The sequence below is a fragment of the Sapajus apella genome, unplaced genomic scaffold, assembly GCF_009761245.1.
Source record: "Sapajus apella isolate SASKATOON/1434 unplaced genomic scaffold, GSC_monkey_1.0 scaffold35, whole genome shotgun sequence".
In the NCBI taxonomy this organism is placed as follows: domain Eukaryota; kingdom Metazoa; phylum Chordata; class Mammalia; order Primates; family Cebidae; genus Sapajus; species Sapajus apella.
In genome coordinates this window covers 3,181,771-3,208,349 of record NW_022436975.1, presented here as the reverse complement: position 1 = coordinate 3,208,349, position 26,579 = coordinate 3,181,771, and the positions used below count along the sequence as shown (strand labels likewise).

The window sequence follows — 26,579 nt, the reverse complement described above, 5'->3', positions numbered from 1 at the left end:
CAAGGGTCATACACGTTTTGGAGAAACAGTAGCTCAGAGCTCCTTCAGTTTATCAAAGTCATATCAAAGATTTTTTAAAAGGAAAAGGGCCATATTAACTTCATTTTTAATTTTACGTTGAAACATTCTAGAAACCAGTGTTGATTTAAAGGACTAAGTGGATTAAATGAAGTATTTAATGAACTTCAAATGTTAATATGTTAACAGTGAACTTCGTTATAAATCATAATTATTTTGGTAAAGAACTAAGTCCTCTAATTTTGTAGAAAACATATGAAAAGCTAGAATGAAGTGATTTTGGCTAGGATTGTATTGATTGTCTCTTATTGCACAGAATGTAAGTTTGCAAAATGAAGGTCATTTTACATGTGAGTGGATTTCAACAAACATCTCCCATAACAATGCTTTTAATGTATATATAAATTAACAAACATGACAAGCCCATAACAAGCACTTCCCTTTTATGTTTTCCTTAATAAAATTCCATTATTGTAAAAAAGTTTAAAAGTTATTCTTCTATAATAAGTTATTGAGGGGAAACATAAACGCCCATTAATTGAGTCTTGCCCCCACCTCCTCAATGCAAGCTGTAAATCAGCTAGAGTGGTCTTTCCACTTTTTAAATTAGATTGTGGCTGAGCCATGCTGGGCCTAGATCATGTGACCCAATCTATTTCTCCAGCTTTGCTCTCCCTACACACCCCCTGGAACCTTAACTTTCAGTTTTACTGATGTCTCTTTGTTCTGATGATATACTCTGATCATTTTCCACCCTCAATTCAAAATATTTGACTGTCATCCATGCATGTATTTTTTCTCAGGAATGTGATAGAGTGATAGATACCCAGTGGAGAACAGATTTCAAAAATCTGGAATCTGATTCTGTGAAGAAAGTCAATGGTAGCTTGATGGGAATAGCCTTGAATCTATAAATTACTTTGGGCAGCATGGCCATTTTCATGATATTGACTCTCTCTATACATGAGCATGATTTATTTTTCAATTTGTTTGTTTCCTCTCATATTTCCTTGAGCAGTGATTTGTAGTCCTTTTGGAAGAGGTCAAATTTCATATAGAACCAAAAATGAGCCCATATAGCCAATACAATCCTAACCAAAAAGATCAAAGCTGAAGTCGTCACACTATCTGACTTCAAACCATACTACAGGGCTACAATAACCAAAACAGCATGGTATTGGTACCAAAACGGAGATATAGATCAATGGAAAAGAACAGAGGCTTCAGAAATGACACCACACATCTACAACTATCTGATCTTTGACAAACCGTACAAAAACAAGCAATAGGGAAAGGATTCCCTATTTAATAAATGGTGTTGGGAAAACTGGCTAGCCATATGCAGAACACTGAATCTGGACCCCTTCCTTATACCTTATACAAAAATCAACTCAAGATGGATTAAAGACTTAAATCTAAGACTTAAAACTATAAAAACTCTAGAAGGAAATCTAGGCAATACCATTCAAGACATAGGCATGGGCATTGACTTTATGACTAAAACACCAAATGCAATTGCAACAAAAGCCAAAATTGATAAATGTAATCTCATTATAGTAAAGTGCTTCTGCACAGCAAAAGAAACTAGATATTAGACCTTTGTCAGATGGACAGATTGCAAAAACTTTCTCCCATTCGGTAGGTTGCCAGAGTGAACTTAAATTTACAAGAAAAAAAAAACATTCGCATCAAAAAGTGGGCAAAGGATATGAATAGACACTTCTCAAAAGAAGACTTTTATGTAGCCAACAAACATGAAAAAAAGCTCACAATCACTGGTCATTAGAGAAATGCAAATCAAAACCACATTGAGATACCACCTTACACCAGTTAGAATGATGATAACTAAAAAGTTAGGAAACAACAGGTGCTGCTGAGGATGCAGAGAAATAGGAATGCTTTTATACTATTGGTAGGAGTGTAAATTAGTTAACCATTGTGGAACACAGTGTGGTGATTCTTCAAGGATCTAGAACTAGAAATATCATTTGACCCAGCAATCCCATTACTGGGTATATACCCAAAGGATTAGAAATCATTCTACTATAAAGACATATGCACACAAATGTTTATTGCAGTACTATTTACAAGAGCAAAGACTTGCAATCAACCCAAATGCCCATCAGTGATAGACTGGATAAAGAAAATGTGGCACATATACACCATGGAATACTAAGCAACCTAAAAAAAGGATGAGTTCATGTCCTTTGCAGGGACATGGATGAGGCTGGAAACCATCATTCTTAGCAGACTAACACAGGAACAGAAAACAAAACACCACATATTCTCACTCATAAATGGGAACTGAACAATGAGAACACATGGGCCTGTTGAGGAGTGGGGGCAAGGGGTGGGACAGCATTAGGACAAATACCTAATACCGTCAGGGTTTAAAACCTAAATGGCGGGTTGACAGGTGCAGCAAACCACCATGGCACATGCATACCTATGTAAAAAACCTGCATGTTCTGCACATGTATCACAGAACTTAAGGTATAATAAAAAAATTTTTAAAATTTTTAAAAGAATCTAAAAAACCACTTGGAATCTTGGTTTTGCCCAGATTGTCTAAATTTCAATTATATCTTACTCCATTAGTTTTCTATTGTCAAACACACATCTGACCATTTCTTTCCTATGCCTCAAACACTAAAAGTATTCTCCTGTTCTTAGAATCACATCCAAATTTCTTAATTTGATCTTTTTTCCAAATTTGGCTCTTAGATACCCACATACATGATCCCTCATCTCCTCTGCCCTCAAATTCCATGTCCTTCCTCACTTACAGATACCTGCCCGGATAGTTTCCCCTTTCTTGTCTCAATTTACAGGAAACATCTGTGAAGACTGACATATATGTCCTCCCATGTCTCTCAAGAAACAGCAGGCATTCAATGAAGATTTATTTACAAATTGAATGAGTGTTTTGTAGATGCCACTGCTGAGGCTTCTGCTTACCTAGGGACTCTATAACTAGATATAATTAATTAATGCACATATACATATTTAATACAATATAATGGATACAAGACCATGCTTTTAGCTATGTAAATTATTTAAGTACAGTTAACATTATACTTTGACATAATAATAAGAATGCCCTTTTCTAACACTGAACAGGCTACATATTAATAAGGGTTAGAATTACAAAGAACAAGCTGAGCTGCACAGTAATGAACTTGTGAGGAAATCACCTAACAACTATAAGGGAACTGACAAATGCATTGCCTCCTGATATGCTGCTAATGTAAATGTAAGTATATGAAACTGAATGCTATTTAATAGGTCTTGTGCTCTGGCAAGTCAAGGGTAATCACTTTCTCTGGGAACTTCCAAGCACAGGTCATAAGCAATGAGAATTAGCTTGACATTCCCAGACATCCTTCTGTATCCAAACTTTTAGCATTCCAGTGTGATATAAAATCATGCTGACTCTCATTCCCTGACATAAGAGATGCAGCAATTCTTTCCTTCATTGTCAGTGTATTAACAATACATTATCTGCTTTATATGGAGCTCAATTAATGACCCAGAATAGAGTCCACCCCTTTCCTGGAATCTCTACTTCATCACAAGACCTTTGGTTTGCCTCTGTGGTAACTTCAAGGTTGGGGGACTTATCAGGATGAAGCGCACAAGGACAAAGCACGCTCAGCTAAAGGATAAACCCTTCTGAATCCAAATATTTAAAACCCGTGCAACATATAGTGTTAAGGATATTTTTCACATTCATATCACTTAGCAAAAAACAGAGAGAAAATAACTAGATATTAACTATTTTAATAAAACATTAAAAAAACATGCTTTGATTTGTATGTAACAATTATCTTTTTTGTCATATTTGAAAATAACTTCCAGGTTCATCTGATGAAGGGGTGCAAGTTTCTTGCAGAAAGCCCCAGCTCAGTGATTTGCCCAGGAATCTCCATTTACACCTGCCCTCCTCTTTATGTCTGACAGAACTATTAATAGCTCCTACTTACATCCTCCAAGTGTCATAATCTGTGATGGACATTATAACCTTCTTCACTAATGTGTATAGATTCCTTTTAGCCTCTCCCAATTCTCAGATTCCCTTGAAGGTAGATGCTTCCGATGATATAATCAGAAAATAGGACAGTGACTAGTATTCCTGAAGGCCTCTGGTGCTTCCTGAATATCAAGCTTGGACCAATTAAACTCTCATTTCCTACTAAACTGTTTGCCCCAGATGGTATCGTAATCATTCACTTAGACACTCCTGACTATTCACTCATTCCCAGAACATCCAGCAGAAGTAGACAGGAATGTCGGATAGGACATTGGTGTCATGATTTTCTCCCTTATGCACAGCCAACGGAACACTAACATAGCTAGCCTTAAAATAAACTCAGAATGGATTAATATACTCAGAATTATATTCATGTGAATTTTATTTTTCTCATTTGATAATGTAAGATTCTTTCACATTCATGTAATAGAGTTTGGTGACAACTCTGGGAATTATATTTTCTTTTTAAAATCAGACTTTCACTTTTCTAGTGAGTGTAATTTATTTATTTATTTTTGTTTGTTTTTTATTTATTTATTTTTTTTGAGACAGAGTCTCACTCTGTCGTCAGGCACCAGGCTGGAGTGCAGTCATGGGTCTCGGCTCACTGCAACCTCTGCCTCCCGGGTTCAAGCAATTCTCCTGCCTCAGTCTCCCGAGTAGCTGGGACTGCAGGCTCACACCACCACACCCAGCTAATTTTTGTATTTTTTTAGTAGAAACGGGTCTTCACCATGTTGGCCAGGATGGTCTTGATCTCTTGACATCGTGATCCGCCCTCCTCGGCTTCCCAAAGGTATAATTTGTTTCTAAGTTTATTTATAAAATTAATTTATTACTCATTTAACTATTTAATAATTCAGTTAGTTAATTTATCAAACTAATTTAACACTCAGGAGCCTATCTTGATTTGATGAGTATTCAAATAAAAAAAATTTTTAGTAATAAGACTAGTGCATGGCAGTCTCATTTGAGAGTTTTCAAGAGTTACTGGCATTTAAAACTCCTTATTCACAAAGTATTCTTTTGTCATGATGCAAATGCAACACATTAGATAGCCAAATCTGACCGGCAAATGTGTGCTAATTTTACAATGTTAAAAATAAATATTAACAATCTTCAAATAATGTGAGATATTGTAGGACAATGCCAGCTGCAGAATCATGAAGATTCCCAAGGCGAATGAGCACAGGGCAGCATCCTACCTGGACCCCACCATTAGATGTTCATCTTTCACAAATCAAGCACCCCCCACTGTCTCCTAGACTCCATCTTTCTTACACATTTGTATAACTGTTTGATTTTGTTGGCATTTGCTTTAGAAAATCCTACACAATACTTAATTTCTAGGTAAAATATTTGTGTTCTGGTAAAGGATTGCTCATGAATCCCTAAAATTAGTGAGAAGGAACAAATCAATATATACTCAAGCCCCACTTTGATGAAGGGGAAAATGGAATGGATCTAAAGAATCAATGTCCAAATCAGAGGGAAGAGAATGTCTTCCATGATGTCAAGAGCCCCAAGTCACAAACTGTAGCAGTGACTGTAAGCAGATGAGCAGTTGAATGGGGGTCAGTTGAACTTTACGATTACTTCCAATTAAAAATAATGATAATAATGTGCATTTGGCTTTGTCATTTTCCATCCATAGTCATCAAAGGTGGATTTTTTTAGTTATGACTGGCTGAGTAGTCACCCTTTGTCATTCAATGTGCATCACTCCTAGAGATATATACTTAGGGAAAAGAACACCTCATAGAGCATAATGCTTATTAAGTAAAATGTTTATACAAGTTATACTCCCTAGCTAGAAACTAAACTTTACATTTTCACCATTCAATAATTCTAACATGTTAGCTATAATTCTTCAAAAAAAAATAAAAAAAAAAACCTTTTTTTCCTTATTTTCATCTTGCAGAAGTTGATGCAGATAAAGTATAAATAAACATTTTTTTAAAAATTGCTTTTTGGGAAAGAAAATGTTCCTTCAATTATAAAGTCATATATTTAAGAAAAGGTAAAATGATGATAGCCAGCTAGCTAGCTACATAGATACATGGATAGATATACTTTCACATAGTTATAGTTTTGTGGTACTACATTTGTTTTATTAAAAATTCAAACTTTTGTTAATTGAAGCATAATTTATCTTCCATTAACAAAAACGAGGATCTTAAATTTGACATGATGACAATTAAAATGCTGAAAAGAGTTACGAGGTATTTAAATTATTCCTGGATTAGAAGGTTTGCAGCATATTTCTCAGAGCTGACCTGAACGCATTACCTTTGTTGCAGCATCAAAGCAGATAAATCCTGTGCTGAAGTCAATCGTGAGTCCCATTAGATGACTTTCTAGCACACATGCATAGGTCTTGCACTAGATAGAACAAAAAGTATTATTACTTTTTATGTTACTGATGCAATCTCAATATCAAGAACTATGTGACAGCTTCTCCAATAAGTACTTTATACAATATCTAATTTAATATTAACAATAATTGTATAAAAAAGAAAGCATTATCAACATTTTAGTGTTAATGAAACAGATGCTGAGAGTATTGGGTTTTATTTAACTTGCCAAGGTGTACGCCTGGCCAAGGTTCCAATCCTGCTCCCCTAGCTTTGTCTTTACATTGTACTACACTGCCTGTCTTTGCTATATTGACAATAAAGGTGGTATATAAAAAGATTTAGGTGTAGGCAAGTTTATATTAAGCTGTTATATAATGTAGCCAAGCATCACCGCATTTTCAGTCAACTAAAAAAATAACTATTGTTAAATAGTAGTGTCTTGAATTCTCACAATATCAATTTCATGGATATTACTAAAAGAGATTCTCACACACACAAATACAGATTCAGTAACCAAGTCAAAAGAATGTATCTAGACTGTAAGAGTCTCTCTCTGTTTTTCCATATTGCACAAGCTATTCCCAAAGATATTTACTGCTTTCCAATGTATTTGTTTAGAACCACAGGTAATTCCTTAAAAATCAACAAGCAGTTACTTTTCACAATGAGATCTGATAATATAATAATTTTTCTTTTATAAATACTTTGGAAAGACTAGTAAATATGGATACTGAAATACAAAGAAAACAGAATATAAATAAAATTTATAATAAAAATTTGAGGTTTATATGAAACACGATGTATTTTTACATCTATAAGCTTGTTTTATTTGCATTTACATTTAATTTGCAGTGGAATATTCCAGTCATGAAAAATCTTTATGATTCATGTGCGAGATAAAAGAGAGAGAGACAGAGAGAGAGAGAAAGGAAGAGAATATTATCTGAGGCCAATTTTCGGCACCTATCCTTATATTGTATTTGTTTTTATAATATTATATATAAACATTAATTGAATCCCATTTTGAATATAATCATGACTAAATACATCAAGTTGTCTTTACCAAAAATTACATTCATGTGTTTAAGCATTATTAGCATAGAAAAATTATAATAATGCAAAAATATTCTTTTAGAATTGCCTTTTGTTAAAAAGCAGATTAAAGAACATAACAAGCCTCAAAAGTCCATTTTGGGGAGTAATTATATTTGTTCAATACATGAGCATTGTGCATGCTTACATCCACCCATTAGAGCTTTATTAAAACTATTATCAACATTAAGAAATGTTTAAGGCTATAAAATTTCCTCCTAATTTAAACACAATGGTTTGCTAATTTCAAGTACTGTCATTTAAACAAGAAAATGTCAGGTGAAAACAAATTCGGTGCAGTGCATTAAAATTTTTCTATTAAGTTCAGCATCACAAATTAGATTTTCTCAATAATCATTAAATTGAAACGAATAGATGTGACATAAATTGAGACTCACTGAAGTTTCAATTTATATAGTGTCAAGTTCTGTAATTTATAATGTTAATAGCATATCATGAATATACATAACAAAGGTTTAATATTGAAATATTTAATTTGTTGTTTAATTTGTTTCATTAAAAACATTATCCAGAGAAAAATCAATAAATACATTAACCTTTTTAAGGAAGTTCAAATGAGAAACACTTTAAAAGTCGATTGATTTTTTTTTCTGCCTGTTTTACAATAGAACATATGTTCTTTCTTTAATTTCCTACCAACCAACAAGTAACGTTCTTCATGTAAATATGTTCAAATACTTGAATTTTGAAAATAACACTACGAAAGTGTTCAGCCATTGATTTCTTATGCAATAAACAAAAGGGAGTTATAAAATATGTAGAGCAACTAAAAGCTAAAAAGGCATTAAATATGTTATTTTTCACTTCTGACAGTTATCTTAAATTGCCACTGTGAATGGGTAAGGAGATAGTGCAGTGTATTTTTTGGATATAAGTTTACAGAATACAAGGCCCAGATTCAAAGATTTTATCTCTATCTGGTTTATAAATATCAGGAAACTTAAAAAAGTACTAAATTGGAACCAAATGTTAAAATTATCATGTAGTTGTTTCCAAGTGAAATGAACTATTGTAGAGAAATAATAATTTAAAAATCCTAAAAATATCAATTTAAATAACAAATTAAATTAAATTACAGTCAATTAAATTATATTTTAATACTTTAAATGGTCTTGGACCTTGACTTGAGATAAAATCATATTTAATATATTTTGATATTATAATATCTATTTTTTGAAATTCTATGAGTTAAATTGTAGAATTTCTTTTTACCTATTTAAGGCTTTTTAGATACTTGAAGATAAAAGCAGAGTTATTGAAAAGAGCCAAGTAAACAATTTGATAAACTGTAATTGGAGTTTTCTCTCTGTCCTCTTCCCCTGATTATAATGTCATACTGGTACAATTGATGTGTTGACTACATAGGTTCGTAGTCAGAGGATAGAAATCAGTTCAACATGTTGAAAAAATATGTATCCAGCAATCCTGTCTTAGGCAAACACAACGGTATAGTCAATGCCATATTTGTTTTCAAACTTAGGCGTCCATGTGTGTATTTAGATCCTTGCTTTATGGATCCATTTGCATGTGGCAAGCACGTGATAACCTTTCCATTTGTTCACAGGTCTATTTGAGGTCAGTCACAGAACCAGCTTTGGGAGACTGTTTCATTCAATAGTCTTGTGAATAATTGACTCTGAGGGTTCTATAAATTTGATCTAGGTGTAACATCACATTTAAGAAACAAAGCTCAATAAATATCTGTTGAATACTCATGATGCGTAAAATGAATTGGACTTTGGTTGGCATATTAATAAGATAATTTCAAACAGCCGATAATTTAGTGCAGAGGATGATAAGTGCATGTCACTCCAATACAACACAGACTGAGTGTGAGCAATCCTTAAAAAAACAGGCAAGTAGGTTATATTGTATTCAAAAGTGAGAAGAAGAGCCTTGTTTGAACAGGATAGTTGTAAGTGGAGTATTGGCAAGCATTGGGCAGGGTAGACTGGAAATCAGGAATGTGTTCCTGGATGATATGACCTTTAGAAAAAAGTTTCAAAAACTCTTTGTGGCTTTGAATGACAAAGACAAAGGTAAGGCTTTCTAGAAGAAAGAGCATTGTGAGTAAATGAAGCCAACAGGCTGGAAATGAGGAGGTCATATTTGGAAAACCGGAAGTGACCCTGTCAACAATTAATTAAATCAGAGCATTTTCTATATGAGATTGAATTCAGAGCATTGTCTAATTAAAATTAGAAATATATTTTTGATTAGCAGTAGGAAATAGCCTGGAATGATCAAGTTGTGGAAAACTTAAAATTTTATTCAGAGCTGTATTGCTAATCACTAAACAAAAATGGCTAATGACAGAATGTCTTTGAGGAGGTCGACTCCCAGAACTGTATTTTTATACTACTTTGGAATGAATTGTCATGCATTTGAGAAAGGCACAGATCCCGTGGTCCTACAGACTCTCACCTGTATCCGTTCTACTTCTAGAAAGGTTGCTGTCTGGAAGGCTCTTTCCCACTGGGCGAGGTCACTTTCCAGCTCCACTGAGAAGTACAGGTCCTCCCCAGACTCCGACTGCACGGTGAAGCAGTGTTTCCGCCGGTCCAGCAGGTCACTGTCCTGGTGAAAACCTGGAGTTACACAGGCTGGTACACATCACTGCATATTGCTAACCTGGCCATTCCTGACTGCAGCAAGGCATGGAAGCCACAGTTAAAAAGATTAACATTGTGTGACTTCACCAAGTCTTCATTAAAAATTATTCCAGAACTCCAGGCTTCAAAGCCAATAACTAACACATGAGACCTCAGTCTTTACACTGAAACATGTCTGTAAAATAGATTTTAGGGTTTCTGACATTAACTCTTACAAACAGTATAACCACCAAAGTATTTAACATACGAGCTTTGGTTTATTACCGTACAAAGGGCTGACACACTATCTCCTCCCTACCTTACATAACCGTTATGATGTTGAAATCAAATAATGCTTATGTACATGTTTGCAAATTTGAAGAACTTTATAAGTAAGCTAAAATATTCTTCTCCATGAGAAATGAATACAGAAATGAGCCTAACTTGTCTACAGCCATATTGCTTAAAAAGACAACGCATATTTACCTTACTTGTGTAACTATATTTTATTGTATCAAAAAGACAACTTTGATGCTGGCAATTTCTTGGTTTTACCAGAAGTTTTCAGCTAAAGTGTTCACAAATTTATATGTATTCCAATTTAAGAGACGTTAACATGAGAAAAAGCAGTGACGCAAATAATTTATGAAACGGAGTAACCCAGTACAGCATGTCAGAGATAGCATTTTAAATACAGTAATGTGTCACATAAGGACGTTTGGGTTAATGATGAACTGCATATGAAATGGTGATCCTGTAAGGCTATAATGGAGCTGAAAACTTCCCATGCACTACCAATGCCATAGCCATTGTAATGTCATAGAACAATGCATTACTCATGTGTGTGTGGTCATGCTGGTGTAAACCTGCTGTGCAGACAGTTGTATAAGGCTAGCACATACAATTATGATGTATTGTACATAATACTTAATAATAAGAAAGACTATGTTACTGGTTTATGTATTTACTGTATTAAACTTTTATTGATTTTTTAGTGTACTCCTTCTAATTATTAAAAATAAATAGTTAACTATAAACACCTCAGGCAGGTCCTTCCACAGGTATCCAAAGGCATTGTTGTCAGAGGAGATAACAGCTCCATGCATGTTATTGTCCCTGAAGACCTTCCAGTGGGACAAAATGTGATGGTGGAAGAGGTGATATTGGATATCCTGACTCTCTCTGTGTAGGCCTAGGCTAATGTGTGTGTTTCTGTCTTAGTTTTTAACAAAAATATTTTTAAAAAAAAAGAAAAATTTATGAATTTAAAAGTAGAAAAAACACATAGAATAACAGAATAAGAATATAGAATAATTTCTTACAGCTGCATGACTAAGCTAAGCATTTTTACAAAAAGTCCAAAGTTTAAAAAAGTAAGTTTGTAAAGTAAAAACTGTTATAGTGAGCTAAGGTTAATTTATTATCAAAGAAAGAAAAACACTTTTTATAAATGTAGTGTAGCCTAAGTGTTCAGTATTTGTAAAGCCTATAGTGCTGCACAGTAATGCCCTAGGCCTTCACATTCATTCAGCCCTCACTCACTGACTCAACCAGAGTAACTTCCATCCTGCAAGGTCCATTCATGGTAAGTGCCCTGTACCTGTGTGCCACTTTTTAAAATCTTTTAAGCTGTATTTTTACTATACTTTTTCGGTGTGTAGATGTGTTTAAACAACTACTTACCATTGTGCTACTTTTGCCTGCAGTATTCAGTACAGTTATATGCTATACAGGTGTGTAGCCTAGGAGCAATAGCTATACTGTATAACATAGCTGTGCAGTAGGGTATGCTGTCTCAGGTTGTGTAAGCAAGTTCTGTGGTGTTCGTACAATAGTGGAATCATCTAACTGAGAGGCACTCCCTAGAATACATCTCCATTGTTAAATGACTCATGAAAATATATATCCTGTATATATGTAGTGTACTGAAAATGGTCACAGGGTTAATCACTGGTATCTTTAATCATTTCTCATAAGGAGGGATATAAGTGTATAATTATAAAACACCCAAAATGTTAGATGGAATTCTCTGCTTTAGCAAGTGTTTTAAAAATAATATTTTCTTTATTTCCTGCTTGCATTCTTATAATCATTGGAAGAGAGTTAATGGAAGGCAGTTACTCTCAGGGTTGTAGAATTTCACTCCGACCCTTGCTGCCAGTAGATGCTCAGAGAGCTAAAAGGATGATAAACACTGTGCTTATTGATTTTCCTACTCTCTGAAGGGAGAAAAAATAAAAACATAATATTTTTGTGAGTACGGTCCAATGATAAACTGATTGTAAATACTTTTTAGCAATTTTGGGATTATAATGTCTAGAGGGGCAACAGTGACAGACAATAACCACACAAGTAAACATGCTTGTACAAATTATTATAAGTGCCATTATGTAAAAAAAAATAAGAGGCTGGGCGTGATGGCTCACATCTGTAATCCCAGACCTTTGGGAGGCCGAGTCAGGTGAATCACCTGAGGTCAGAAGTTCCAGACCAGCCTGTCCAATATGGTAAAACCTCGTTTCTACTAAAATTACAAAAATTAGCCAGGTGTGGTGGCATGTGTCCCAGCTATGTGGGGGGCTGAGGCAGGAGAATTGCTTGTACCTGCAATAGGGAGGTTGCAGTGAGCTGGTATTGGGCCACTGCACTCCAGTCTGGGCAACAAGAGTGAAACTCCATCTCAAAATATATATAATAGGAAGAATGGGATATTATATCACAATAGATTGAAAAGCAAGAGAAACGTTCTCTAGGAAGTAAATTTTAAACAGTAGTCAGAAACAACTAGAAGATTAACGATAAAGAGTAGATAAAGGGTGTTCTTTCCAGAGAGTGGATGGAGCTGGCTGGGGCCTGAAGTAAGAGAAAGCGGGGCATTCCAGAAATTCAAATAAAAGGTGGCAGAAACATTAAGAGTGGAAGCCAGGGAAGGACATGGGATGATAATCTGGTTATACATTTTGGACTTGAACACAGTAAAATGACAAGCTACCATAGCAAAAATTGTATTACACCCTTTCTTTATATTGCAGGTATTTCAACATCTACATTATCTTATAAATTGATAACATTGGAAGAAAAACTATAAGTCAACATTGCAGTTTCCAGAAACTTTGCCAATGTTATGGTTTATTAAATTGGTCTTAGTCTTCCTCATAATAAAGTTATCTAATGTCATTATTGGTCAGAACATTTTGGTATTTTTTTCCTTTTCATAAATTCCATGTAGCAACAGGATCTTAAAATGGCCTTCATATAAGATTTTCCATTCTCTTGGCAAAACTTTACTCATTTACTCTTTAAAAAACTCAATTTAAGGTTTTCTATTATATTACCCAACTGGTGACTCTCTCAGACAAAGTATCCTCTCTTCAACTCTGCAAATATAGTTTCAGCATCTCTGAATACTTGCCGTCATTTGATGTTGTTATTTATAAGATACTTCTCATGAACTTACTGACACCACAAATGGCATGTGAGCATCCAGGTCTTGGTTTAGTGAGAGAGAGAAATATGTTAAAATAATGAGCATGTGAGAGTGCTATAGAGGTAACATGCTAAGGAACAGAATAAGGAGTGATAATCATCTTGAGGGAAAGTAGGAGGGGTAAGTTGTATTGTAGGGAGAGAGCGAAGTACCATCAAGCACTTAAAGACGAGTGCAGAGCAATCAGGTGCATGCGTGAAGAAGACCAGGTGGTCCTGCTAAGAAATTCACAGAATGCGCCTGCCAGGCAAAGCTATTGGAGGGTTTCATGTAAGAAGGAGGCAGCATGGACTCTAACCTTAGACAGCTAAGAGTGGGTGAGTGGGACAAGGGGAAACTGCATAAAAAGCAGGTGATCCTTTATCAGAAATTTAGTGAAAAGTGACTATAGCTCAAATACTTTAAAGATCTACTTGCAAGGTAATCATCTAAAATAATTGACACTGGATTTCTTATACTGGAGTTTCTATCTTTCCTGCCCATGACATTTCAAAAGAATGTGTTTCTTTATGATTGCAGTCATTATCGAGTTATATGGAATCAATAATATATATAACTAACTGAAAAACTAAATAAATTACTCATAGAGACTGGCATTTACTAGAAGCATTAGTAGAAAAACGAGTATTACACATGATCATCCACACAGGTATAAATAAGAATGTAGATATTCCTCTTTCTCACCCTCATTCTCACTCACACACACGCAGGAGCTGCAAAAAGGTGATAAGAACACAAGCTCTAGCTTCAGAATTCTGTTTGAATCTGAATCTCCTCTCTTTTATTTATTAGTAGGTAACCCTCAGCAAGTTTATTAAGATATGTATAGCTTCCTTTACTCATCAATAAAGTGGAAAGAATTAATTGATCTGATGATTAAATAATATAATATTTTAATTTTTTGCTTAGTCCCTAATACATGGAAGTATTTAATTAATGTTGGGTATTTCTGCTGTCAGTGTTGATTCAATAAAATAAATATAGATAAACATATGTATCATTTCCTAACTTGCCTTCTATGGCTTGCTCTTTGCAAGCATTTCTTTTTTTGTCAAAGTGTAACTGATGCCCACGTAAAAGCAATAGCCTCCAGCATACTTTTTTGCTAATTGGAAAGTATCATTTAGCAATGGTAATGATAATAATAATAGCTAAACACATCAAGAACACATCTTTTGCATTTTTCTCAATTTTCTCACTTCTCCCGAAGTATCTTCTATTTTTTCAAAATTTCCAAGTTCTCTGAGCACTTTCTCTAGACTGATAACCATATGCTGTCCTTCACTGAACACCTCTCAGATTTCTAAGGCAATATTCCAAAGAAACAACAGTTGTTTTTTTTCAAGATGACTGACTGGATGCTTTTCCAGAGTATTTCATCCACTTAGAAGAATAACAATAGTGTGTAGACAATCACACTTTGCACATATGAAAAAACATCAAATCTTGGGATCCCAAACTCATTATATCAAAGGGCTAAACTTAGGTAGCAAGTCTTGCAAAAAACTGCCTTTTTTTCCATTCCCAAAAAGCTGTAATTAATGTTTACTTTATTTTATGTAAAATGTAGCTTTTCTGCACATTAATAAGAGCCTAACAAGAATGTGGCCGCATACCTCATTGCCTACCCAGATTTTTTTCTTTCTTCCTTCCCCGTTTGCTTTTTCCCTATTAAATACTGAAGTTCATAGAAACCTTTCTTTAAAAAGCACAGGGTACATATCTCCTTGTGAGTTTTGTTTCTTTTTCCCAGGCATGTTCTCAACCTTGACAAGATAAACCTCTAATTGATTAAGATCCACCTCAGACACTATTTTGTTACAAACATATTATCCAAAAGGAAACACAGGAGTTCAACAGAAACACATAAGGAAACTCCAGAATCTGACCAGAAAAAGAAGAGCAGTAAGCATGTGTGGCTGGAATTGGCTGAAATGAGAAAAGAGTGAGTTCCCAATATGGGAGAGGGTGAGTGAGTATCTCTCTGTGGTCCACTTTCATAGTATAGAATCATGTAATTCATGCCACAGGGGAACAGGTTGACTTCTCCAAGTCCTGGATCTACCTTGGGGGCTGGCAGAGAATAGAGCATCTTGACCCTTCCAAGCCCTCGATCTCCCTTGGGGAGTGGCTGGGAGACTGTAAGAAATAACTGCTCTGGTAATTATCACATGCATTCCCTAGACTGGGAACATACAACAGAACACCATTCTTGATCCTAGCTCTTTGCAAGCTGTGCATAGTCCACAAAACTAGCAGCAGTGATGGCCTTTGGCATTAAAAAGACTCTAGCTGGGTCCTGGGGATCTGGTACTGAAGCAGGAAAGAGGTTCCCACAGCCAGAATTGAGAATCAAGTATGGCATGGGCTCCAGCCATTGGCGTGCTGGAACCAGGCTTACCCCATCTTCCATTCCACCTGCTTCTCTCACCAGAGAAAGAGGGGATTTGCTTGGGCAGTATGGTGTTGAGCTGGGCAGTGACTCCTAAGACCTGGGGCAGTTTGTGTTGCCAGCTAGAAGCAAACTACACTAAGTCAATAGCCAGGCCTGCTGACAAAGTTGGGAAGGTGGTGAGCCCACCAAAAATGGAACATGAGAGAAGATCACATCTCATTCCTCTTGGTCAAGGTAGCAGCACTGAGACAACACCTTTGTCCATATATGCTCACAAACTAGAAAACCTAGAGGAAATAGATGATTCTTGAAATCATACAACCTCCTAAGATTGAATCAAGAAGAAGTAGAAACCATCAATAGACAAATAACAAGACTGAATTTAAAATCCAATTGAAAAAAAACTCTCAACTAAGAAATATCTACCAACAAAGAAAAAACCAGGAAGAGATGGATTGACAGACAAATTCTAGCAAATGTACAAAGAACTGGTACCAATACTCCTGAAACAGTTCAAAAAATTGAAAAGGAAATTCTCCCGGCCTTATTATACCTTATTATACAAAGCCTGCATCACCTGATACCAAAGCCAGGCAGAAACACAACAACAAAAAAATAAAACCACAGACCTATATCCCTGATTAACACAGACATAAAAATTCTCAAAAAATTCTAAGCAAACTAAATCCAACACGTAAAAAATATATTACATGATGATCAACTCAATTTTATACCAGAGATGCAAGAATAATTCAACATATGCAAACAAATAAATGTCATATGTTACCCAAATAGAATTAAGGCCAAAAATCATATGATCACCTCAATAGACACAGAAAAAGAATTTGATAAAATTTAACATCATTTCATAAGAGCACAAGCTCAAAACCCTCAACAAATGAGGAGGAACATGCCTCAACATAATAAACGTCATCTATGACAAATCCACTGTCAACATCACACTGAAAATGGAAAAGTTTAAAGTATTCCCCGTAAGAACTAGAATATGAGAGGGAGGTCCACTCTTACCACTCCTATTTAACATAGTAATAAAGTACTAGCCAGAGCAATCAGGCAAGAGAAACAAACCAAATGCATCCAAATTGGAAAACAGAAGTCAATTTATCTTTGTTTGCTGATGATATAATCATATACCTCAAAAAATTATAAAGATTACACAAAAAAACTTTTAGATTTTATGAATAAGTTCAATAAAGTTTTATGATACAAAATTAACATATAAAATTCAGTAGCTTTTCTATACAGCAACAATAATGCAGTTAAAAGGAGGGCAATGCTGTTTATAATAACTTCCAAAAAATCCAGAAATATATTTAAGTGAGAAGGTGAAAGATCTCTACAAGAGAAACTACAAAATACTGATAAAAGAAATTATAGTTGACACAAACAAATGATAAAATAGCCCATACTCATGGATCAATAGAATTAATATTGTTAACATAACCATATTCCCCAAAACAATCTAGAAATTCAACGCAATTTCTATCAAAATACTAATGTGATTTTCACTGAATTAAAAAATAAACCCTAAAATTGATGTGGAGCAAAAAAAAAAACAAACAAAAAGACCCCAAGTTAGCCAAAGAAATCATAAACAAAAATAACAAAGTTGGAGGCATAACATTACCTGACTTCAAATAGTACTAGGTGGCTATAGTAACCAAAATAGCATGGTATTGATTTTATAATCAGACAAAGAGATCAATGGAACAGAAGAAAGATCCTAGAAATAAAGCCAAATACCTACAGTTAACTGAGCTTTGACAAACTCAACAAAAATATACACTGGGTAAGGGACAACTTATTTCATAAATGGTGATAGGAAAATTGGATGCCCATATGAAAAAAAATGAAACCAGACTCCTATCACTCACCATATAAAAAATTAACCATATAACAAAATAACTCAAGATGAATTAAAGACTGTAAGACTTGAAACTATTAATATCTTAGAAGAAAACCTAGGGACATATTTTGGACATTGGCCTAGGCAAAGATTTTAAGACCAAGTTCTCAAAGCAAATCCAACAAAAATAGAAAAATAGGACTTAATTAAAAACTTCTCCACAGCAAAAAAAGTAACTGACAAAGTAAACACACAACCCAAGAATGAGAAAAAATATTTGCAAACCATGAAACTAGAAGAGGGCTAATATCCAGAATCTACAAGGAACTCAGACAACTCAACAAGAAGAAAACAACCCTGTTAAAAAGCAGGTAAAGCGAGATCATGCTACTGCACTCAAGCCTGGGTGACAGAGTGAGGCTCTTTCTCAGGGTGACAGATTGAGACTCTCAAAAAAAAATATGGGCAAAGGACATTAATAGACATTTTGTCAAAATAAAACATACAAGTGAACATCAGACATATGAAAAAATGCTTAATATCACTAATCATAAGATAAATTCAAATTCAATGAGATACCATCTTACCCCAGTCAGAATGGCTATTACCAAAAAGTCATAAACAACAGATTTGGTAAGTATGCAGACAAAAGAAAATGCTAATACTTTGTTGGTGGAAATGTAAATTAGTACAACCTTTATGAAAAACAATATGGAGATTTCTCAAAGAAATAAAAATAGAACTACCACTCAATCTAGCAATTCCACTACTGGGTATACACCCAAAAGAAAAGAAACTATTTTATCAAAACAAGACCTGCACTCACATGGTTATCACAGCACTATTCACAATAACAAATATATGATATCAACCTATGTGCTGGATAATGAACATTACTTATATATAATGTTAAATACTGTAAATTCTCACCTATAAAGTCAAACACTTTGACTAGAAAGTCAAATACTGTATATTCTCACCCATAAGTGGGAACTAAACAATGGGTACATCTGGACATATAGAATGGAATAATAAGACATTGAAGACTTCAAAAGATAAGAGGATGGAAGATGAGTAAAGATTACAATTTTACCTATTTGGGTAACAGGCGCACTGAAAGCTCACACTTCACCAATAAAAAATATATGCATGTAAGAAATATACACTTGTACCTCCTAAGAATAAATAAATAAATAAATAAATAAATAAGAAATAAACCACGAAGACAGAAATTAAAAGTCACTCATAATTTCTTCACTTAGGAATAGTTGCTATTAACATTTTGGCTTATCTACTCAGTAATAACATATACTTGACTGTCAGAAACAGTCTATTGTTAAGTATTCTGTGTAACTATTATAAATGGCATTGTTCTCTTGATTATTTTTTCAAAACATTAGTTGTTAGTGTAAACAAACTACCAATTTTGTGTGTTGATATTGTATCAATATCAACAAAATTTTTCTTATTTCTAACAGTTTTTGTGTATGTGGGTGAGTAGGGGAGTCTCTAGGGTTTTTTTTAACATATAAGATCATGTCACTTGCAAACAAGGACAATTTAGCGTTTTCTTTTTCGGTTTGTGTTCCATTTATTTCTTCCTCTTGCCTAATTTCTCTGGCTCTGACTTTCAACACTATATTGAATAGGAGTGGTGATAGTGTGCATTTCTGTCTTGTTTCAGGTCTTAGAGAAAATGCTTTTAACTTTCCCTTGTTAAGAATGATGTTGGCTTTTGGCTTGTCATATGGTCTTTATTGTGTTGAAGTACATTTATTTTATAACTAATCTGTTGGAAGTTTTTCTTTCTTTTTTTTTTATCAGGAAAGAATGTTGAATGTTGTCAAATGCTTTGTGTTTTATGAAATGATTATATGATTTTTGTCCTTTATTTAATTAATGTGGTGTATCCTATTTATTAATTTGCAAGTGTTAAACCATCTTTGTCTTCCAGGGATAAATCCCACTTGATCATGGTAAATGATCCTTTTAATGTGTTGTTGAATTGGTTTGACTACTATTTGTTGAGGATTTTCACAGTTATGTTTATAAAGGATGTTGGCCTATAATTTTTTTCTTGTGATATATTTGCCTTTGGTATCAGGATGACGTTGTCCTCATTAAAATTTGGATGTGTTCCCTCGTGAATTATTTGGATTAATTGGTGGAGAATTGGCATCAGTTATTTATTAAATGTTTGATAGAATTCAACAATGACGCCATCAGGCCTTGGGCTTTTCTTTGTTGGGAGACTTCTTACTACAAATTCAGTCTCCTCACTTATTGTTGGTGTCTTCAGATTTTTATTTATTCAACAGTTGTTCTTAGAAAGTTGTATGTATCCCAAAATATATTTATTTCTTATAAGTTATCCAATTTATTGGCATATACTTTTTCATAAATTTGCTTACAATCCTTTGCATTTCTGTTGTATGAGATGTAAAGTTTCATTTTTAATCCCTGATTTTATTTATTTGAATCTTTTATCTTTTTTCTTTCTCTAGCTAAAGGTTGTAAATATGATTTATTTTTTCAAAAAAATAACTTCATTTCTTTGATCTTTTTTTTGTAGTCTCTAACTCATTTATTTATGTTCTTTATTATTTTCTTTCTTGTAATAATTTTGGGCTGTTTCCTCTTGCTTTTCTAGTTTCTTGAGGTGTAACATTAGGTTATTTTTATGAAATCTCTCTTCTTTTCTAATGTAGGTGGTTGTTGATATAAATGTCCCTGTTATATCTGCTTTTTCTGTATCCCATAGGTTTTGGTATGTTATGTTTTCACTTTCATTAGTCTCAAGGAATTTTTAAATGTATCTTTTAATTTCATTATTGCCCCGATGGTTGTTTATGAGCATGCTGTTTAATATTCATGTATTGTGAATTTATAAAATTCTTACTGTTATTGGTTTCTAGTTTCATATTATTGTGGTTGAAATGATTTTAATTTTTGTAAATTTTCTGAGACTTGTCTTGTGGCTTAAATGATTTATCCTGGAGAATGCTCCATGTGTCCTTGAGCAGAATGTATATTCTGTTGCTTTTAAGTGGAATGTTCTACAAATGTCCATTAGATTCATTTTGTCTAACGTGCTGTTCAAATCCAATATCTCCTTATTGAATTTCTGTCTGGATGATCTGTCCAATATTGAAGTCTCTATAATTATTATACTGCAATTCATTTCTCTTTTCAGATCCTTTATACATTTAGGTGCCGTACTGTTGGGTACATTTATATATTGATAATTGTTATATGCTCTTAAAGAACTTACCCCTTTATTTATATAATGTCCTTATTTGTCTCTTTTTATAGTTTTTGATTCAACATCTACTTTGTTTAATATAAGTATTGCTACCCCTGATTCATTTCAATTTCTGTTGCATGGAATGCCTTTTTCTATTTCTTCCACATGTGTCCTTAAAAGGGAGATACATGTGTTGTAATCAGCATATAGTTGGGATTTGCTTTTTATCCATTCATTCATTTATTGAAGAATTTAATCCATTTCCACTCAAGATTAGTATTGATAGTTAAGGATTTATTACTGCTACTTAATTGTTTCTGTTTTGTTAATTTTTTTTCTTTTTTCATATCTTACTGTCTTTGTGTGTGGTTTCATGGTTATCTATAATCATATGTTTTGAATTTTTTTCATTTTTAATTTGTGCAGATCATGTAGATTTTGCTATTTGGTTAGGTGGAAGCTTACAAGAGTCTATTTCATGATCTATTTCTATTACTTGTGATAGACCATTTCAAGCTGACAACTTTAATTGCATAAAACCACTTTATTCTTGAAAATATTTTAACTACTGAGAAAAGTAAGTTATTTTCACAAGCATTAATTTTAAATAAATTTTTAATTGTAAATAAAATTCATTACTTTGGTGACATTAAAAATTATTTTAAAAATCAAATTAACATTTATATATGCAAATTTTTTTCCCTGAATTTTAGTTGATTTATCTGAAGAAAAGAAAAAATAAGTTTAAATTTCCTCCTTCTTCTTAGGAAAATATAAACCCTTATATAAATTGACATATTCTTCGAATGCCATCTCTTGTTTAATCTTTAAAATAATCCAACAAAGTTGGCTACAATCTTAATTTATCTAACGAGGGAAATAGGTCTCAAAGACATTGATCACTTTCCCACTTTAGAAGCTATTAATACCTGGCCTAAAATTTAAAGCCGTTAATTTGGCAGACATTCAGCTTCAGTTTGAATGCGAATTTTGACCACTGCTTTTATCTCTCTAGGAATCAATGCAGGCATTTTCACAGGAGATGATACTGCCTAATAATACCTGCCTTAAGGTCCTTGTGAAGATTAAAAGAAATAATCGATGTATATCACTTAGAAGAAGTGACCTGAAAATATTAAGTACTCCATTATGTTACTTATATCTCATAATAATTTCAATATTCCATAGTTGAAATAGACTATTACTACAAAACTAGAGTATATCTAACACTGAATCCCATATGTGTTGTGGTACCCATGCACCCAAGAACAAACACACCTGTCTCTATAATACAGGGTGACATCGCCATGCTAGAATTAATTTATATAAGGCAGAGACAAGAAGGCTTCACCTTCTTGCACAATTAGCTAATGATATTCACACTAATGAAAACATGTTCACCAGAATTGTGTACTACGTAGATAATCCTCCATTCTCTAGAGATCATGTGCTGTATGTGTGTGTGTGTGATCACAAAAGTTTATGAATTCTGTGCTGGCTTAAAATAGCTGCATAAATATAAATACTGATCTCCATAGATATTTATTATCAGAGTTAAAAAACATATTCAAAGATTAGCAATTTTAGGCTTGGGAACCTATGGGGGCGAAGTGGCTTATATAAGGTAGATAATGGTTGAATTCCTAGACATCTTTATTAACCTAGAGGATTGGTAGTTTAAATGGCATAGTTCTTTCTAGCAGCATCTCTCATGTCACTTGAATTTATCTCCTTCAGAAGCAAATACATTAACCAATTTCTTGGAGCAAAAGCAAGGTTATTTTCTTATATTTGTCATAAGCAGAGAATACACTGACCACAACCATGTTTTTGTTCTTCTAACATGCCCCTTTGTTTAAAGCATCCTTACTGATTTATTTGCTAAATCGATCTGCACATCATGGCTTCATCTCCTTCACTAACTTAAATGTCTTAGATTTAGCTTTCCACAGGGCTTGGAGAAGTGAAGTTGTATTTTTGTTTTTATTTTAAAAAGTAAATTTGAGTAAAGATAAGTTGCACATATGGAAAAATGGTGTGCACCTTAAAAGAGAAATACTTTTTTATATGATAATTTTTTAAAATGTGGATAGATCATATGTAGAATGTGATTATCATAAAAACCCTTTTTATCATTGCGTTTCATTTGCATTCTTGAATTTTTTAATATACTTAAATCAGTATTTGTTATTATTTTGATTGACATCAGACAGAATTTTCCCTAAGACATTATTATTGAAAGAATCTTTACTACCATAAATTAGCATTCCTAGAACCAGAAAAGCAAACAAAGGAGAGACACATAAAACAAAATTAGTTTCTTACAATATTGTTAAATAAATGGCTTTCAAAATTGCTTAGTTAGATTAACAGTTTGAATTAATAGTTCTAAGATTCATCTTCCATTTTAACTCCAATATTCCATCTCTAAGTCTAATTGCATCTTAATTAAAAAAAAAAAGTTCTCAAAATCATGCTTAGAAAACCTACAGGCAGAGAACATGTGGTTTTCCAGAGAAATGGCTATCCAGTGATGGGGAAATACTACTTGTTTATATAAATGGTGATATCAGAGGGTCACAAACAGTAGCAATTACGGTTAGTCATTTGGCCCTGCATTCAAAAAATAGTTCAAACAATTCCACATTTAAATATCTACTAAGAATGAAATGACAATTCTTAAACTTTAATATTTTGCATGCAGAATTTGTTATTCAACATTCCAGTCTTCCTTTTTTAAAACTTTATCCTCACACAGCAGTTGACACTAATTTTTTCTTAATCTTTCTTCAATTGTAATTAAAAACAGGTGGTAACCACTTTTTAAAAAGTAACCTTTTATATCCTTGAGGATGATTATGAAATCACCTTTCAGCTTTCTCTTTATAAAATCAAATGAAGCAAATGATTGGCCTTCCTCATAGGTGCTATGTTTTAGCTATTTAATTATGTTAGTGTCCCTCCACTGCAACAGATTCCACTTTTCCCAAATCCCTCAAGTAGTAAAAGCCATAAAGTGCCAGAATGGACTCATATGGATCTGACCACCATGGGATATAAAGGGAATACTTGTGTCACTTAAAATTGCTCTTCTCTTTATATGGCCTAGTATGCTGTATTAGTATCCTGCCTAGGGAGATGTAAAAAGTGCAGATCATTGTGGGAAATGGTATCTGGCAGCAAAATGTCTCATAAAATGTGTTCAGTTAGTCCAGCACATTTTGTCAGATGCAGGGGAAGTTTTTTGGCCAAACTGCTCAATTAGTTCTCATTAATATGGATGATAGCATCTTTGGCCTGACTTCTGAATCCTCTTCTAATGAATGATTGAGGATTGCTCATTCCATCCCAGTCCCATTAGATACTGTCTTCCCCCTACACTGACCCCACACATACCTGTAAGTATTTCTTTCTTTTAAACAAATACAAATAACTTTCAACTGTGGAAACATTTTCAAGCAAAGTTCAAGACTGTATATACTCACTACTATTTCAGAAAGGGATTTGTCTGGGGGCTATAGAAATATCCATAGTAGAAATTCAACCAAAAAAATGGGTTGTGTACCTGAGGTATGCCAGGCACTGTTCCAGTGTGGGGCCATAGCAGTAAGCAAAACAGATGACATCTCTGCCTCCTGGAGTTTTGGTTTGAGTGGGACCAAGACAAACCATAAAGCAAATGACAAAATGCTTAATCATAATATGTCAGGGAGTGATAAAGCCAGTTAAAAGCATTAAGGAGTACTAGCCTTGGGGGCATTGCCACTTATGAAGTGTGATAGAAAAAATGTTCCCTGGGGATGCAAGGCTGGTTCAACATATGCAAATCCATAAGAAAAAAAAAGAAAAGAAAAAATGTTCTTCAGGAGGTGACATTTGAGAAGAGACATGAAGGAAAAGACTAAACCGTTTAAGATATTTGGAGAGGAAGGCAACAAATTCAAAGGATCTCAGGCTGGTGTACGCCTCAGCAAGAGAGTGGAATTGGCTTGAGTTAGTTGGGTGTGTAACAAGAGACTGGGGCAGACAAGGCAGGTCTGAGGGTGTTGTGGGAGAGATTTTACAAAGGGCCCTGAGAACGCTGTATTTTACTCTTTGAGTCAAATTGGAAACTGATAGGAGGCAAGGGTCAAAGTGGGAATCAGGTAGGAAATGTGAGACTGACACAGTTGAGGCTTGAGGATGATCAATGTCACCGCAGTGGTTCTGGCTACGTTTTGCTGATGTGTGGCATATGGGTCATGATAAAAAATTTCAGGAGTGACTCCAAGGTCTTGCGCATGAGCAACTGAAAAGTTAAAATATCTCTTGACTGAGGTGTGTGTCTGCAGAGTTGGAGGACATGTTGTGTTTGTTGTGTTTGAGGTGTTCGTTAGATATCTACACGGAATCATCCAGAAGGCTTTAAAAGCATTTGTTTGAAATGCAAGGGATAGCTCTGAATAAATTTAGAATCATTGGCATATAAATAACATTCAACGCAAGGCAGTTGGAAATAGGTTGGGAATTCCCATTAAGTAAGTTTCAAAAATTCTTAGCATTGCTGGCTCATTCTGAGCAGAAAAAGAATCTGAAAATGATGCCTAGTAAGAACAACACTTAAAGTCCAATGAGAAAAAAATGGAAATTGTATTCTTAGTGTTTTGATACCATTCACATAATTTGTATTGACCAACTAGAGCTTCATCAGCCATGTTCCCCTAAGTCAAGAGACTGAAGCTCATAAAGAGTGTACTGAACAATGGATCCTGAAGTGATTTGCAAATTCATTGTGAGAGTGTGGAGAAAGGAGAATGTTATCTGATTCATTGTTTGAATTGTGTTATTAAGCAACCTTTTAAAATAAAATTGCCGTCACATCCACTATCATTTCTGAAGAAGTTATCTGCCCTGCATGACTGGCCTCCTCCTCCCACTGACACACAACCTAAGCAGATGATTCAGCAAGTTTTAGGACTTGTACATGATGGAGTCAATTATTATCCTCAGAAGACTTCTGGTGACTGAGGACAGTGGAGAAAGAGGAGCACTCTAGGGGTTAACAGGCCAACGTTGTATGTCCATGTCTGCTGTTGAATCCATGCAACAGAAGGCCAAAGAGAGCCCGTGTAGACTCCTTTTGCCCAAACAGAGGCACCTGCATATTACATATCATTGAGATTTCTGATCTTGACACCCTCTCAATTTCCTTTACATACTATATGCAGTTGTAATTTAGTTTATCCTAAATTACAAAATTTAGGATAAACTAAATTTTGTAATTTAGGATAAACTTCAAAAGTTGCAAATATAAATCTTCAAAAGTTACAAATATAATCAAATGTCAGCTCCCTAACAGAGAAATAAATCCACTCTCTTAATGTCAAGCAAGCACTTGCTCAGATGATTGTTCTCTGATTCCAAGATTGGAGGCACAACTCATTCAAATGCCTATTTAGACTAAGGTAGAATAAATCTACGTCTTCAGACTTGCCAGA

At 34.1% G+C, this 26,579-nt stretch overlaps 1 protein-coding gene across 1 annotated transcript in view; it reads right to left on the bottom strand.

The window, feature by feature from the left end:
• SNTG1 (syntrophin gamma 1) overlaps window positions 1-26,579 on the bottom strand; it is a 384,071-nt gene that overhangs the window by 51,712 nt on the left and 305,780 nt on the right. The window contains exons 14-15 of the mRNA XM_032296050.1: window positions 9,943-10,095; window positions 6,338-6,430 (exon numbers count right to left, since the gene is read on the bottom strand). Coding sequence (XP_032151941.1) covers window positions 6,338-6,430; window positions 9,943-10,095 — 246 coding nt within the window. The remainder of the gene's footprint in view (window positions 1-6,337; window positions 6,431-9,942; window positions 10,096-26,579) is intronic.